Source organism: Dipodomys merriami, unplaced genomic scaffold, assembly GCF_024711535.1.
Source record: "Dipodomys merriami isolate MVZ:Mamm:240054 unplaced genomic scaffold, mDipMer1.0.p SCAF_97, whole genome shotgun sequence".
NCBI classification, from domain to species: Eukaryota; Metazoa; Chordata; class Mammalia; order Rodentia; family Heteromyidae; genus Dipodomys; species Dipodomys merriami.
Genome location: NW_027206590.1, coordinates 1,096,040 through 1,112,887, shown reverse-complemented (window position 1 = coordinate 1,112,887; position 16,848 = coordinate 1,096,040). Strand labels below are relative to the sequence as shown.

At 49.1% G+C, this 16,848-nt stretch overlaps 1 protein-coding gene across 1 annotated transcript; it reads left to right on the top strand.

Annotated features, from left to right (window-relative positions):
- Positions 1-1,816: 1,816 nt before the first annotated feature.
- Ckap4 (cytoskeleton associated protein 4) lies at positions 1,817-13,731 on the top strand. The gene is made up of 2 exons (XM_070014377.1): positions 1,817-2,333; positions 11,110-13,731. Exons 1-2 carry the CDS (start codon positions 1,911-1,913, stop codon positions 12,436-12,438), a joined length of 1,752 nt encoding a protein of 583 aa, XP_069870478.1. The 5' UTR covers positions 1,817-1,910; the 3' UTR covers positions 12,439-13,731.
- Positions 13,732-16,848: the final 3,117 nt, after the last annotated feature.

The window sequence follows — 16,848 nt, the reverse complement described above, 5'->3', positions numbered from 1 at the left end:
ATTTCTTGAGGGCAAGCACAAATGTGTTCATTCATTCACTAGATTTGTTTTTAAAGAGTTTTATGAGGTGAGATACAAAGAGAAGTATAAGCAATAGTCTCTTTCTGTTCTCAAGGGAGATTGGTAGTTTACAAACATCTGTGTAGCAAACAGTGGGGCCTCAACAAAGCTTTGCTATAGTGAATTAACATACAGAACTGCCTCTTGTTTCAGTATTGGCTAATTCCTGCAAAAGGTGTTGAGTTAGCGTTATTAGAAGGAAAGCATGAAATTGTGTCACTTGCACTTGGCCTTGAGACTGGAAGTATTTCCCCTCCCCCCTTAAACAGTTTGAAAAAAAGGTCCAGGCAGAAGAGGGTATAGACAGCATTCATTCCCATTATACAGGCCCAACACACGCCAGGGACCAGGTGCAGGGGGAAAAGCAGTGGAGCCTTGCCCTTGCCAGGGGAAGTAACCACCTTGAGCAAGAGTGGGCAAGTTGCTTAACTTCTGTGGGTCCCAGTTTCCTTCCCATTCGGCGGCAAGGGAGCCCCACGGGCTTTGGCAGGAGCAGATCTAGGTTCAAATCATAGCTGTGTGTGTGACCTTGAGCCAATCAGTTGGGGGTGGAAGGGTAGAGGAGATTTAGCCTCAGTTTCCCTCTCCTATAAAATGGCAAAAATATTCCCTTTCAGGGTTTTAAGAACACATGTAAATTGTTAAAGCACAGGACACGACATGATCCTATTCCCTTCTCCGAAAGTGAGGGTGATAACCGTGATCTGGGTAAGGGGGGGGGGGCTTCTGGGCACGGAGCTGGGAGCTGGTCTTGTGTAGGAGCTGTGAACCACCCCTGGGAGCCCCCTCCCCTAAATGAAAAGCGAGTCAGGAGAAGAGCTGTCCTCTGCACACTAGCTGGGCTAACAGGTACCGTGTAATGGACAGACTGACTGCAGTCCAAGACCCTTCGCTCACTCTTAGCCAAACACCTTCCACTGCGCAGTAGGTAACCCTTAGGGCCTCTGCCTTCAAACCCTGGGGGAGAGACAGGTCCACCTCTCCTCTGCAGACGGCCTGGGGACAGACCCCCCCAGCCCAGCCCCCAGACGCCCCCTGCACCCCAGCCCCCAGCCGCCCCCCCCCCGCCCCCCAGCCCCCCTCCCCGCACTCCAGCCCAGCTCGAGCCCCGCATTGGGAAGAGTGGGGCGTGCGCCCGCTCCTCACTCGCACTCCGAGGGCCCCTCCACTTCCACGTACAGATCAGGAAGGAAGGGGGGTGGGTGGCACTGGCTAAGGCTGGGCCACCGTGCAGCCCCCCCCAGCCCCGGTGCGACAGCCCTCGCCCCCCTCCCCCCACTCCCACTCCGGGAGCCCCTCCACTTCCTTCCACGTACAGATCGGGAAGGAAGGGGGGGGTGCTCCTGCTGGGCCCCTCCCCCGCCCCCCCCCCCACGGCTGCCGCGGGATCGGAGATGGGGGGGGCCCAGGCCCCGCCCCTGCTCCCCGCCCAGCTCCCCGCCCCCAGCCCCGCCGCGGCCCCGTGGACCCCGGCGGGCCCGGCTCCCGCCTTCCCACGTCCGCGTCCCGCCCTCGGTGGGGTCGTGGCGGCGGGGGGCGGGGCCGCGGGCCGGCCGCGTGCGTGGCAGGCTCTCCCTGCCCGGGAGGCGGGGTCGGCGCGGCGGAGGCCCCCTCCCTCTCAGCCCTCCCTCCTCCTCCCCTCTCCCTCCCCTCCGCCCCGCGGCCTCCTACCCCGCCCGCCGCCCGCGCTCCCCGCCGCTCCGACGCCCGCCGCCGCCGCCGCCGCCGCGCTCCCTCCACGCGTGCCCGTCGCCCAGCCCCGGGGGATCCCGAGCGAGAGCCCCGCGCCCCGCGCCGCTCGCCTCGGAGCCGCGGGCCCCGCCGCCGCCGCCGCCGCCGCCGCCGCCGCCATGCCCTCGGCCAAACAAAGGGGCTCCAAGGGCGGCCACGGCGCCGCGAGCCCCTCGGAGAAGGGCGCCCACCCGTCGGGCGGCGCGGATGACGTGGCCAGGAAGCCGCCGCCGGCGCCGCAGCAGCCGCCGCCGCCCGCGCCGCACCCGCAGCAGCACCCGCAGACCCCGGCGCACGGCCGGGGCGGCCACCGCGGGGGCGCCCGCTCCGCCGCCGCGGCCGCCGCGTCCTCCGCCGGCCCGCGCCGCCTCGGCCGGGCGCTCCACCTCCTCTTCTACCTCGCCCCGGTGGCCGCCGTCGCCTTCTCCGGCTGGTGCGTCCACCACGTCCTGGACAAGGTCCAGCAGGTCCAGAGCAGCCACCAGGACTTCTCCCGGCAGCGGGAGGAGCTGAGCCAGGGCTTTCAGGGCGTCGAGCAGAAGGTGGGTGCCCCCACCCCCGCACCCCCCTGTCCCGATCCCCTCCCCCCCTCCGCCACCGCCTCCCCACCTCCTCGTGTCCTCTCGGCTGTGGGCCCTGCCCAGGCCCGGTGGTCAGATCCTTTGCCTTTCCTTGGGGGGTGGGGGTCCAGCCCGCCCCCCCCTCCCCACCGGCCCCTCGCTCCCCGAGCTGTCCCAGACCCTGTTTGTCAATGGCCGCGGAGAAGGGGCCCTGGGGATGGACCTCTGGTGGATGGCCAGGCCGTCCAGGGAGGGTGGGTCAAGGGCCTGTCACCGAACATTAGCAGTGACCTATAAGGAAGCCGGCAGGCCCTGGGGAGCTCATTCTTTTTGGATTAGGAACCGCTGATTGAGCAGAGTTGTCTGAAAAGGAGGTTGGAAGGGATGCCAGCGCATCCCGGGGCAAGGCCTGCACCTCCGCCCGGCCGGTGGAGACTTCTCAGCCAGCTCTGACCAGCGCCTGAGAGCCAGGGGGAAGGAAAAGCTAATATGCTCAGTCGTTTGCTAAGCTCAGATGAAATATTTCCTATCTTTAGGTTCCTTGGACCCTTTCCTAGCCCTTTGAAGTCATCTACTTCAGTTTTGCTGGGAAGGAGAGACCAAAAATATTAGGTCACATATAGTACTGGTAGAGCCATTAATCGGGGTTTGCAGAGCTCTCCCGTGTATTATCCAATCCCCAGAGCAATCCTGGAAAGGTAGGGAGGGTGGACAGACAGGCAGTTTTGACTCCATTTTCCAGACTAGAAAATTGAGATTTAGAGAGAGTCAGTGAATTACCAAATGTCTCCCCCCTCCTCCCTCCCAGCTGATGTATGGCAGATCCGATGAGAAAATCTGGGCCACTGACTAGTCAGGGTGCCCCTGGGTCCTATTTCAGAGATGACTGGATTCCAACTCCCAAGATATAATTGTACAACCCTTATGTAGTTTCACCAGACCAAGGGCAGCCGTTCCCTTCCCATTTCTTCCTCCATCCTCCACCCACGTCACCACTCAATGAAAGTCAGTTGGAGGACTGAAACAAAAAATCCCGCCACTTCTGAGCCCAGAACTGCTGTCTCCTTTTCCCAGCATGCTGCTGGTCTTGCCAAGTCTCTCTACTTGGGTTGAGTGTGCAGCATTAGGAATTTCCTCTTAAGACTGGTAGAGCAACCAGAATGAGTCAGCCTGCTTAAGTGCTGCAGGCCCAGGGAGGTGACTTCTCTAAGGGAATTCAGTAGGCAGTGCTGCTTTGCCTAGCATGAATGTCAAATCCTTAAAAAAAAAAAAAGACATCCCACCGAAGTCTAATCACTAACCCACTTCCTCTCTTTCATCCACCTACTTTGCTAATCAATCATAATATTTATTGAAGGCTGTTAGTCATATGATTGCGTAGGCCCTGTGGAGCGTTTGGAGGAGCACAAGGACACCTCATACTTGTGGAGCAGTATGTAAATAGGTGTAACACCCCTATGGTTGATGGAGGGTGTGGAATTTCCCTAGGCCTGAATTCCCATTTAGTTGGTGATCCAGTGTTGATAAGGAATGTGAAAAACACACCAGGAGCGGTGAGATCTTTCACTGAGGGACTCTGCCATGCAGAGTCACATTTAGGAAATTGTGAGAGAGGGAAGTTGGAAGCTGAGGTCTAGAATCTAAGTTGCCATTAGGTGTTGCCTCTGTACTTCTCCCTGTCTCTCTGTCAGTTCCTCCCTTTTGGCTCTTAGCAATTCTTCAGTACAGCTGTGTGCAGATCACTTTGGTCTCTGGGGCTCAGTTTCCCATCCACACACAACAGAAAGGTGATATCCAATTTTTGTTGTTGTTGTTGTCAGTCCTGCAACTTGTACTCAGGACTTGGGCACTGTCCCTGAGCTTCTTTTGCTCAAGGCTAGCACTCTACCACTTGAGCCACTGCACCACTTCCAGCCTTTTCTGTGTATGTGGTACTGAGCAGTTGAACCCAGGGCTTCATGCATGCTAGGCAAGCACTCTACCACTAAGCCACATTCCCAGACGATACCCAGAGTTTTGAGAATCATCATGGCTCTACAGTTGTTTAACTAGTGACCCTACCACCTTTCTTTTAATTAGTATAATCAAGCGATCAAATTCAGTGTCATATATTTATTGTGCGTTTCCTATGTGGCAGGCACTAGGCTAAGTACTTGAAAATGCATCATCTCTTTTGACTCTGAGAAGAATTCTGAGACGTTAAGTGCTCTTGCTAGCCCATTTCCCAGAGCAAGAATGTGAAGAGGCCATGGAACTGCATGGAGACACAGTAAGCCGCAGAGCTAGGACTCAAACTGAGGTGTAACTACTAGAACCCTCTTCACCACTTCGCTGTTTATTATTTCCCCCGGTACATTGTAGGGGTCCAATTAAATGTTTGACTTGGAGCCTCAGCCTGCCCAGAACAGGGTTAGGATCTGGCACAGTATCTGGTCCCTTCTGCCTAGTCCAGATAGCCACTGTGTGAGTTATTTTGTATCAAGGAGCCAGTCATTCATGATTGGTTTGCTGACACCTAGGGTTGAACTCTGGCATAACTCTTGAGATTTAGCTGGGGGTGAGATTCTGTCCTTAGTCTTATTCGTAATTAGTATTCACCGTGGGCTAGACATTCAATTAAGTGCTTCATAGCCTTGCTGGCAGCTCTCCCAGCCATCCTCGGAGGCAGGTACCAGTTCGTGTGTTTGCGCAGATGGGGCAGCTTAGGCTGGTAAGGGCAGTTTAATGAGAAGTGCTTATGTGGGAGAGTGACTTCTGTGGTTGTGTTTCTTCGTCTGCTAGTCTTGATTGTGCAGATGGAGTCAGCCAGCCCCTCTTCTAGGTTCTCAGTGCACTTGGAACGTGCTTTTGTCTGATCATGTCAGAGCTTGTTAGGCAGACACAGGACAGCGTGTCAGGCATAAATCTTCAGGTTCTGAAATCAGCATCTCCTGGGATTTTGAGGCTCTTCTCAAACAATTAAACTCTTTGTTTGTGCCAGTTCTGGGGCTTGAATTTAGGATCTGGGCACTGTCCCTTATTATTTTTTTTAATTAAGGCTAATGCTCTACCACTTAAGCCACAGCTCCACTTCTGCCTTCTTGGTTAATTGGAGGTAAGAAGAGTCTCATGAACTTTCCTACCTGAGTCGAATTACAGGTGTGAGCCACCAGTGCCTATTTCCTTCCTTTCTTGTCTTTTCTTTAAAAATAAACTAGCTAACACTTTGAATAGTTATTGGGGTTCCCCATTAAACTTCAGCCATCATGGATACCCAGGGCACCTACCTACCACCCCAGCCAGGCTCCTTGAGGACAGGGATCCTATTCTAGCCATAATTTTATCTCTAGCATCTTACCCAGCACTGTCCACATAGCAGGTATTGCACATATGTTGGGAGAATAGACATATCCCATACATACAGATTAATATGAGGTCTCTACCTATATTGATAAACAACTCACAACATCTTCACTGTATGTTTGCTTTTAAGAGTACTGGGGGTGGGTTGGTTTGGTTCCATCTCTAATTTTGGATAGAATCACCTTCCAAACCATTTGTTTTTTTTTTTGGTCCGGTTATGGGGCCTGAACTCTGGGTCTGGGCGATGTCCCTCAGCTCTTCAGCTCAAGGCTAGCGCTCTACCACTTGAGCCATAGCGCCACTTCCGGCTTTTTTTTTCTTTTTGCTTATGTGGTGCTGAGGAATCGAACCCAGGGCCTCAGGCATGCAAGGCAAGCGCTCTACCACTGAGCCACCTTCCCAGCCCCTTCCAAATCATTTGTAATGTGTTAGCCCAGGTTAGGGGAAGGAGCTGGGGACTAGGTGGGAAATGGACTGTCTTAGTCTTCATCATTTAAGTTTTGCTCTGAATTCTTTAGTTCATTGAAAAAGCACTGGTTGCTCACTTGCCATGTTACAGGTACCAGGCTCACTCACTCTCACTTCTGTTTTGAGCACGATGCTACAACAGACTGATTTTGTAGTGTGGTTTTAGGAATCAGCTCTCCCTAGTACTTCTCAGAATCCCTGTATGCCCCAGGTTGTGTTTAGTTTGGCAGTTAGTTTTCTACTATTCTGGAGTCCCTAACTACCTTAGCATAATCTATCTTAAAATCAGAGATTGCAGTGGATAGAAGGGACTTGAGTGTCCTGTTTGCTAGCAGATGAGGAACTGGATGCGGGGAGTGGAGGTGACTTCTTTGAGTTCACTGAGTGGTGGTTGGTTTGGCTAGAACTAGAGCCTAGAGCCCAGGAACCCTGTTTCACATTGTGTTTTGTAGATTCTGCCCTTTGGCCTTGAAGCTAATAAGAATGGTGCTAGGTATCTCCAGGCTCCTGAGGTACTTCAGAATAAATACAAAACACTGAAACACTGAGAAAGACAATAGTGGCCATGGGTCGAGCAGCCATTGTGTGTTAGGCAGTTATGCAGCTTACATATGTGAATTCACCTAATTCTCACAGTGACAGTCCTGTGAGTCCAGGTACTATTTTTGTTCCTTTCATGCAGCTGAACAAACCAAGGCTCTGTAACTTGCCCAAGATTGCCCCAGCCTGAAAGTATCAGAGCTAGGATTTGAGCCTAGGTAGTTGACTCCAGAGCCGATGTACTTCAAAAAAGCAAAAGACCTCAGATCATTGTTGTATTCCAGTATAAACAAAAGAAGAGAGCAATAGAACAGACTCTTGTTTGAATAACTGTCAACATTTTAACTGTTTGATTCCATCCCTAGTCCTCCTTCCATTTTCCTGGCTGGATTTAGAGCAGTCTCACCCTGAACCATTCTGCATCTGTTGGGTGCTCACATGGTCCTATTGGGTGCCTGTCTTGTTCTCTAGTTGCTCTTGAAAAGTGGCTCCAATCATCTGAGTAGAGCAGCCTGCCCTTACTGTGAAGACTGACTAGGGGCACGGAGGTCTAGGGATTCAGAACATGTTGGCAGCTCACTTCTAGGCCTGTGTTGCCCTGGCAGACCAGAGTCATGTGGAACTGGGGTGGGTTGATAGGGAGGGGCAGGGAGCTAGTTTCTTTTCTTCCTTTCAGTGTGTGTGTGTGTGTGTGTGTGTGTGTGTGTGTGTGTGTGTGTGTGTGTGTGTGTGTGTGTGTGTGTGTGTGTGTGTGTGTGTGTGTGTGTGTGTGTGTGTGTGTGTGTGTGTGTGTGTGTGTGTGTGTGTATCTATATATCTGTATCTGTATCTATATCTGTATCTGTGTGTGTTTCTAGGATATGAACTCGGCCTTGTTCTTGCTGGGCATGCTGCTCTCTATCACATGAGCTATACCCCTAGTCTTTTGTGCATTTGTTACTTTTTAGCTAGAGTTTCCACACTTTTGCCACAGGCTTAGACCACCATCCTTCTATCTTTACCTCCTGGATAACTGGTATTACAAGCTTCATCATACCTGGCTTCTTCTTTGATCTCTGCATGCACTGCGGTCTCCTTTTGCCCCACCCCCCTGCCCCCTTTGGGAGGTCATGAGGTTTGAACTCCCAGGGATCCATGCTTGCCAGGCAATGGATGTACTGCTTAAGCTGTACTTCTAGCCCTAGCTTGTTTTTTGAGATCGTGTCTCACTAACTACTGTGTGTCCCCCCCTCCCCACTCCCTCCTGCCCCAGGCTGCCCTTCAACCACCATCTCTGCTTCCTTCATAGTTGGCATTAGAGGCATGCACCGCCATGGTGAGCCTTGATTTTCTTTTTTTGGGGGGGTTGTTGGTTTTTTTTGTTTCTGAAATGAAGATCTTATAATATTGTTCCACCTGGCCTCAAACTCAGGTTCTTCCTTTCTGTGTATCTGGGATTACAGGTGTGTGATACCATGTTTATTTCCTTTGACCAAACACAGCACCTGGCACCTGTCAAAGTTAATGGTTCTTGTTCATCATTTAATAGTCAAATCTCCTCACTTCTCCCCCAGGTTGTCTTCCTAATGTTTGACTTGAACAGAATCTATGTAATATCTACACGTTATATTTTATTGAAAATCCTTCTGGTCCTTTTTTTTTAAAAAAATCAGTTCCGAGATTGAATTTAAGACTTTGCACTTGCTCAGCTTATTTACTCAGCTGGTACTCTATTACTTGAGTTGTGCCTGCAGTCCAACTTTTTGCTAGCTATTTTGGAGATGGAGTCTCTGGACTTTTCCCCCTTGACTGGCTTTCAATTTCAGTCTTGAAGTTCTCAGCCTCCTGAGTAGCTAGGAGTATGAGTCACTCGGTTTAAATTCCATTTAATCCATAATACTTTCTATCTTCCCCACTTTCTTTCTTTTTTTATTGTGAAAATACTGTACAGAGGGGGTTACAATTACATGGGCAAGATAATGAGTACATTTCTTATCAAGCATTGTAGCCTCCTCCTTTGTTTCTCCTTCCCATCCTCCCCCCCCTTGGCCCCCCCCACCAAAGTTGTAAAGTTTGTTTTTCAACATAATGACTTGTACATCTCATTGTTGTAATGGGTCCTCCTGTATCCCTGTTTTAACGATTTGTTTTTTCCCTTCCCTTCCACATATACCAACATAATATATAGTGAAAGCAGGGGTTATACCATGGGGGAGGGACATACAAAGCAACAAAGACATAATCTTATAAATATGTTAGAAACAATCACATGAAAGATCTCTCTCTCTTTTGAGCTCTAGGCCTGGGCGCTGTCCCTGAGCAATTCAGCTCAAGGCTCATGCTCTACCACTTGAGCCATCGCACCATTTCCAATTTTTTGGTGTTTTTTTTTTTTTTTTGTGATTAAGTGATTACATAATTTCCCAAATTTCACAGTATTGTGGGATAGTGATGCTCATTTAAAATCACAAACTCATTCTAACTTTCCTGGAGCAAATTGTCTATCACCGTCTATAACATATAGCGGTGTACACATATACACCATATGTGATCAGCAGCATTGGGTTATTTAGTAGTGGTTTGACCAGATGAGGAGAGGTTCTTTGTTTCTTAAGTCCTGTTAATTTTGTCGTATCACCTAACGTTTTGGATTTAACATCCACTTATCAGGGAGACCATGTACCGTTTGTCTCTTTGCTCTTGGCTTACCTCGCTCAACATGATTCCTTCTAGCTCCATCCATTTCCCTGCAAATGCCATTATTTTGTCATTTCTAATGGCTGCATAATATTCCATTGTGTATAGATACCACAATTTTTGGATCCATTCATCTGTGGTGGGGCATCTGGGTTGTTTCCATATCCTAACTATTGTGAACAGTGCTGCAATAAACATGGAGGTGCACGTGTCCTTGTATATTGGTTCCTGTTGTTCAGGGTAGATGCCTAGAAGTGGTATGACTGGGTCGTAAGGGAGGTCAATATTTAGCTTTCTGAGGACCCTCCAGACTGCTTTCCAAAGTGGTTGTATAAGTGTACATTCCCACCAGCAGTGTAATAGGGTTCCTTTTTCTCCACATCCCCTCCAGCATTTGTCGTTGGCTGACTTGTGGATGTGGGACATTCTGACTGGGGTAAGGTGGTATCTCAGGGTTGTCTTTATTTGCATTTCCTTCACAACCAGGGATGGTGAACATTTTCTCATGTGTTTCTTTGCCATTTTTGTTTCTTCATCTGAGAAGTCTCTCTTTAGTTTCCTTGCCCATTTAGTAATTGGTTTGTTAAGTCTGGGAGGGATTAGTTTCTTGAGTTCCCTGTATATACTGGATCTTGACCCCTTGTCTGATATATTGCTGGTAAATATTTTTTCCCAATTAGTTGGTTGTCTTTCTAGCTTGGTTGCGATCGCTTTAGCTGTGCAGAAGCTTTTTATTTTACATCTTCCCCATTTTCAAAATGCCAGTCGCTGAATATTGGCAAGGATCATTTCTCCTGTGACTTTTCCAGCATTGTGGGTTTGGCATCACAGCACACTCCTGGCTTCCATGTTTTTCGGAAATGGTGGTGAGACCTCGAGACAGGGACACCCAGGTGGACTTTTCTTCCTTCTCCCCCTTAAAAGAAAATCTTTTCTTCAGTTAAGCATTGAAGCTAACACCATTGTCATGCCAGAATAAGATCTGGGTTCATCGTTTGTATAATCAATTAGACCAGCTCCTAGTATAGAGCTCAGATCAATCTTGTTTTAGGACAGCATTTGTGTGCATTGAATGAGCATGTAACAGCAAGGAAGATTGCAGTGTGTTCACAGGGACGGAGAATGCTAGCGAGGATGCCACAGCTGGAACGGATGAGCAGAGACCTGGACCCTTGTCTCTTAATTTCCAGCCCGGTGTTTCCACATGCCTCAGTTTCTTTCCTATGGAAATTTAGAAGACACAAGAACTAGAAATCCAGTCTGGGTCATCTTGGAGAGAAAGAAAGAATTGATTGGTTCAAGCTAAACCGTGGAAGAATAGATTGCTTCAGATGAGCTATACTTGTCTCCAGTGGTTTGGATGATGTCTGGGGAACTGGATCCTGCCATCTCTGTTTCTCTCTGTGCTGCCTTGCTCTCTAGAATAATGTGAACACTCCTTGTATGATGGTCTGGGCTTCATGTCTGTCTCTTCCTATAGCCAGCAATTCCAGTGGGGGAAGTTCCTTCCCCTCTAGTCCTGACTTGCCTTCTCAGCCTGCTTGTCTTCTGTGGGCCTGTTCCTGGACTAGTCAAATGCAGACTGAGAGGGGAGTGGGGGAGTGGGGTAGGTGGAGCCCTTGGAGTGGGTCCTAGGGTTGGATTCTGGGCAGGGGAGGGGAGGGGAGAGAAGCTATATCATGTAAAACTAAGGCTCTCTTCTCTGTGGCTCACATCTGGGTTTGGGTTACAGGTGCAGTCTCTGCAAGCCACGTTTGGGACCTTCGAGTCCATCTTGAGAAGCTCCCAGCATAAGCAGGACCTCACGGAGAAGGTGGTGAAGCAAGGAGAGAGTGAGATCAACCGCATCAGTGAAGTCCTGCAGAAGCTGCAGAACGAGATCCTCAAAGACCTCTCGGACGGCATCCATGTGGTCAAAGATGCCCGCGAGCGGGACTTCACGTCCCTGGAGAACACGGTGGAAGAGCGGCTGACGGAGCTCACCAAGTCCATCAATGACAACATCGCCATCTTCACCGAAGTCCAGAAGAGGAGCCAGAAGGAAATTAATGACGTCAAGGCAAAGGTCGCCTCTCTAGAAGAATCCAAGGGGCACAAGCAGGAGCTGAAGGCCCTAAAGGAAGAGGTGGAAAAGATACAGACCTCTGTGAAGTCCAGGGACCGGGACATGGAGGCCCTGAGGAGCTCGCTGCAGACAATGGAGTCTGACATCTACACAGAGGTGCGGGAACTGGTGAGTCTCAAGCAGGAGCAGCAGGCATTCAAGGAGGTGGCAGACACAGAGCGTGCAGCCCTGCAGGCCCTTTCTGAGAAACTCCTCCAAGCTGAGGAGTCTACCTCCCGCCTCCCCCAGGAGATCAGGAGGCTGGAAGAAGAGCTACGCCAGCTGAAGGCCGAGGCTCAGAGGCCCCAGGAAGATGGTGATTTGCAAAGCTTCAATGCCTTAGATGCTCTCCAGAAGAAGAATCAGGGACTGGACTCCAGGCTCCAGAGTGTAGAGGACGGAGTCCATTCAGTTCAGGTGGCCTCTGCACGCCAGACCGAGAGCCTAGAATCACTCCTGTCTAAGAGCCAGGAGCACGAACAACGCCTGGCTATGCTCCAGGGACACCTAGAAGGCCTGGGGTCCTCCCCTGGGGCAGACAAGGATGCCCTGGCTGGCACGGTGCGGAGCCTGGGGGAGGCCCAGCTGGCCCTCTACAGTGACGTGGAGGACCTGAAGAGAAGTGTGGGCGAGCTCCCCAGCACCATGGAGTCGCTGCAGAAAGTACAGGAGCAGGTGCACACGCTGCTCGGCCAGGCCCAGGCCCAGGCCGCCCATCTGCCTCCTCAGGAGTTCCTGGACAAACTTGCTTCTCTAGACAACCTGAAATCCTCAGTGAGTCAAGTGGAGTCAGACTTGAAGATGCTCAGGACTGCCGTGGACAGTTTGGTCGCTTACTCAGTCAAAATTGAAACCAACGAGAACAATCTAGAGTCAGTCAAGGGTTTGCTAGATGACCTGAGGAATGATCTAGATCGGTTGTTTGTAAAAGTTGAGAAGATTCACGAGAAGATCTAAATGGACTGTGTGTGTGCAAGGCGCGTCCCATTTCTCATGACCAAAAAAAAAAAAAAAAGTGATGGTTTCTTTCCACGGACCCTTTCCCATTTCTTGTCTCCCCTTGAAGAACAAAAGACGCCATCTGAACACCAAGCCATTGTATTCTGTGCCTGGTTAATTTATTTGTAATTAACACACACACACACACACACACACACACACACACACACACACACACACACACACACACACACACACACACACACACACACACACACACACACACACACACACACACACACACACACACACACACACACACACACACACACACACACACACAGTTTGTTTCTTAAGGTCTCTGCTTCTGCTTTGGGTTGGTTTCCCGAAGGCCCAGCCCCACCTGTGTCACAGGTGACTTTTAGAAAGGATGTGTGTCCTGTCAAACGAATGACAGCAGCTTCAACTGGGCTTCATGGGAGCAGATGAACCTCAAAAACAAAAAACAAAAACCTGTTTGGCAGACAGATTTCAAGTTTAAAAAAAAACAGGGGGCGCTTTTTTTTTCTAACTGTCTTTAAGGAAAATTGATTTTACGTATTTTTTTATATTCTTGGCAGAAGTTTTTATGAGATACCTTTCACTTGTTGTCTTCCACTTAAAACCGGTTCAAATTCATAGGTGTCAGCTCTGAATAGGGAAGGGGAAAGTTGCCTCCCCCTTAGCTTATTTTAAAAGAATCAGCTAGTGGGGGGTCACCCCCAAGATGTGAATTTTCTTCTTATCATCTTGTAATTTCAGAGGTGACTACACAAGAGTCCAGATGGCTGTGAATGGAAAGTACAGCACCCAGAGGCCCAGTACCTTTGCTGTTCTTGTCCTAGGTGTCCAATCTGGGTCAGCTCTTAGGAGGCCTACCCAACGATACCTAGGTTTACTGTCCCAGGAAGGAGAACCTTTGGGCTTTTGAGAAATGGTTAAGAGCTGTCCACATAAGAATAGGGTGCCCTGCTTGGGAGTGTAGGCTGAGTCTTTTAACTCTGTGGAGTTGAAGGGGTCTGTTGGGGCGGAGGGGTCTGCTGTAGGCCCACCTATCTGTCAGTAATTACGGTCCCTTCCCTTTGAGCTATATTGTTCTTTCATGGTCGTCTTGCCCTTCTGAGAAAAACAAAAGAAAAAAAACCCCACAAAAAACAAGAAAAAAAAAAAGCCAAAAAAAAAAAAAAGGTTTGTTTAGTTTACTGTGAAATGAACGGTATGGCTTATTTACAGTATTTTTAATTCTTAATAAACACTTGAGCTTTGTTACAACTTCCCAGAGTGATTACTTTTCTGTGAACTTGGTAATTAATCAGTAAGGGATGGATTTTATCAGTATGCAGTATCCCAGGCTCAGAAAAGGTTAAGTTTTCAATTTTAAGGCTTCTGTTTTGTTAGTTTGCTTCTTTGTTTTGGTGTGGGTCTAGGCCTTGAACTGAGGGCCTGGGTACTGTTCCTGAGCTGCTGCTGCTCAAGGCCAGTGCTCTACCATTTTGAGCCACAGTGCTATTTTCTAGCTTTTTAGCAGTTAATTGAAGATGAAAGTCTCACAGACTTCCCTACTCAGGCTGGCTTCGAACCGAAATCCTCAGATCTCAGTCTCCTGAGTAGCTAGGATTACAGGCGTGAGCCACAGGCACCCAGCAGGACTGTTTTCAATTGGAAAGCTGAGATGGTCTTTCTCTTATGCCTGGGGATTACCTTGCTGGGCAGTTAGGTTCCTTAGGCTATTGCTCATTGTCAGCTCTCGTAGCTTGAGCAATTTTACCCTGTTGAAGTCTTCTGGGGAGATGAAAAAATTATACATGGGCCCCAGCCTAAGGGGTTCATGTTGAGTTGGGGCCCATAGTTGAAAGGTTCCCTAGCTGATTCTTAACTAGCAGTGGATGGAGACTGCCCACGCAGCCCATCTTGGCCACCTTAGGCCCAATCATTCCCAGGACAACGTGTTTCCTTCACTTTCCTGGGCTATCACGGTCTCATAGCAGATGCTCTTCACTGAGTGCCTGTGCTGAGTACTGCATAGGCCTCTGTTGATCCTCTGGCATTCCCTGAAGTGGGCAGATCATTGCCCGGTCCACATGGGCAGCAGCAAGTGATCTCTTACTGGGATGCGGAAGGCTTTAATAGATTCCCATTTAAAATGGCGGCAAACCCCCACATCTCAGATAAATAGTCCACTGGAAATTCAAGTGCTGCAAGCAAAAGGGATGCATTGTGAATCCACCTCTTCCTGATGATGGAGCAGTTAAGAGGTAGGTCTAACCCCAATTACAATTCAGTCTTGTTGATGTACTGGTAATGGGATTTGAACTCTGGGCCTAGGTACTCTCCCTTAGCTGTTTTACCCAAGACTGGTACTCTACCACATGAGTCACAGCTGTACTTCTGGCTTTTTGCTGGTTAATTGGAGATAAGTCTCAGACTTTTCTGCCTGGGCCAGCCTCAAATCTTAATAATTTATTTTTTACTTCCACTCTCTGGAATTCATTTCAATATTATTTTGCAGGACTAGAGGCACATAAGCATTGCACCTTTGTGCCCCTCTCCTGAGAGCATACTCCTTTGGTCTCACTGTATGTGAATGTTTTGAAGGCTATGGATCTTGATCCTTGCATCTCAGCCTCCTGAGAGGCTAAGATTATAAGCATGAGCCACGAGCATGCTGCTGCTGTGAGTTCCTTTTAGTCATTCTTGAAACACATGCTTACTGGGCCATAGTCAGATATTTTGCTGAACAAATTAAAGACTCTTAAGACATGCCCCTGAACTCAAAGGCCTACGGCTCAGTGTGGCAGTCCTGTAAGTTGGTAAGTGTCCCAAGGAGTTATAAATGCCACAGCCAGGAATCAGTATTGGCGGCTAGTTCTCTGAATAAAGAATAGGCCCACGTTATTGAAGATGTGGGGGAAGGATTAAATGGTTTTGGTAGGGAAGCTGCTCCCTCAGTTACCATATGACCAAGGGCAAGTCACTGCATGGTGGTGAAGGAGATGGCGATGGTAGAGATGATTTCTTGGGATGCCTGTGGAGGTGGAATGAGGAGTGGAGAAGCTAGCTTAGCACATTGTGTAGCCATAAGAATGTGCAGCCATTATAAGAATTCCATGACCCACGCAGGCGCCACCATGCATGCCAGAGGGAAAAAGGTGGAAATAGAAATCCCTTCTTGCTTTTCCATATCAAGGATCACTATGAGTAAATACATGGGATGCGTTTTAAACTTCAGTATACATGAAGGAATGATGAAGTCATTGCCAGACTTTTTTTCTTGTCTGTGCATTCCTATCGTTTACTGCCTGCATAATATTTCCCGATCTCTGCCCTAGCTCACACCTCGCCTGTGAGCTGACACCTGAATGCCCTCCTCCCCAGCCATGTCTTTTTGGTTTCACAGTGCTTCCTATAAATGAAATCACACCACAGACCTGTATCCCCTTTGAAAAATTAATGTCATAAAATTCACCCCCATTAAAGTGTACAATTGCCTTTATTTATGAAGATATTCCTATCTGGATGAATCTTATCCTTGTCACCTGTGATGGGATGTTGGCACATAGCAGGTGTTCAAATAAGCAGCAGTTGCTTAAATTCATGTGGGCTTTTGACCTGGAACATGCAGTGTCAGTGACTGTGAGAGAAGATGGGGTGGGAGATTTCCTCTTACCTCTCAGCCTGGGTTCAAGTAGGAGGAGCTAAAACTGCAGATGCAGGGCTCGGCTGAACTGCATTTCCCCCTCTCCTGGCTGTGTTTGGACAAGGGATGGAGTCCACAGGTTGCTGTTTGTTACATTTGCGCCTCTGAGCAGCATCTGCTTCAGGGAGGTGGGATGGAAGATGAGTCCCAGACAAATTGGGGACTCCGATCTGTGAATGCTACTGTAGAGTGATACACGCAGAGTTCAAGGTGCATCTATGACAACGGTGAGGTCCTAAGCATTTGTTGTTGCCTGTTCAGCCTCTAGCCTTGCTTTATTTGGTAATAATTCGTCCCATTTCTTCAGGAAATCATCCCTTCCCCACTGTCGTCCATTTGGCTTTGATGAGATTGACTTGGATGAGTGCATGGCCCTTATTGGGCCAATGAGAAATCTAGTTTGATCTGTTCAGGATGAACAAGGCTACCATCTGGTTCAATGATGACCAATGGAACTTTCTGGAAAGGGATGCCATCTGTCCACTGGAGATATTAAGTCCAGAGCTGTGAAGGGACTGCCAGCACATATGCAGAAAAATCTCAGAATGAAGTCAGCATAGAAAAAAGCAGATCCAAGAGATGGCGAGAGACATGTTCTGATGAAATAGTATGAATACCTGAAACCACAAATCGCATAACTAAAAAATGCTAAGTGACACAGTTTAACAAAATGGATCCCAAGAAGCCCTGAA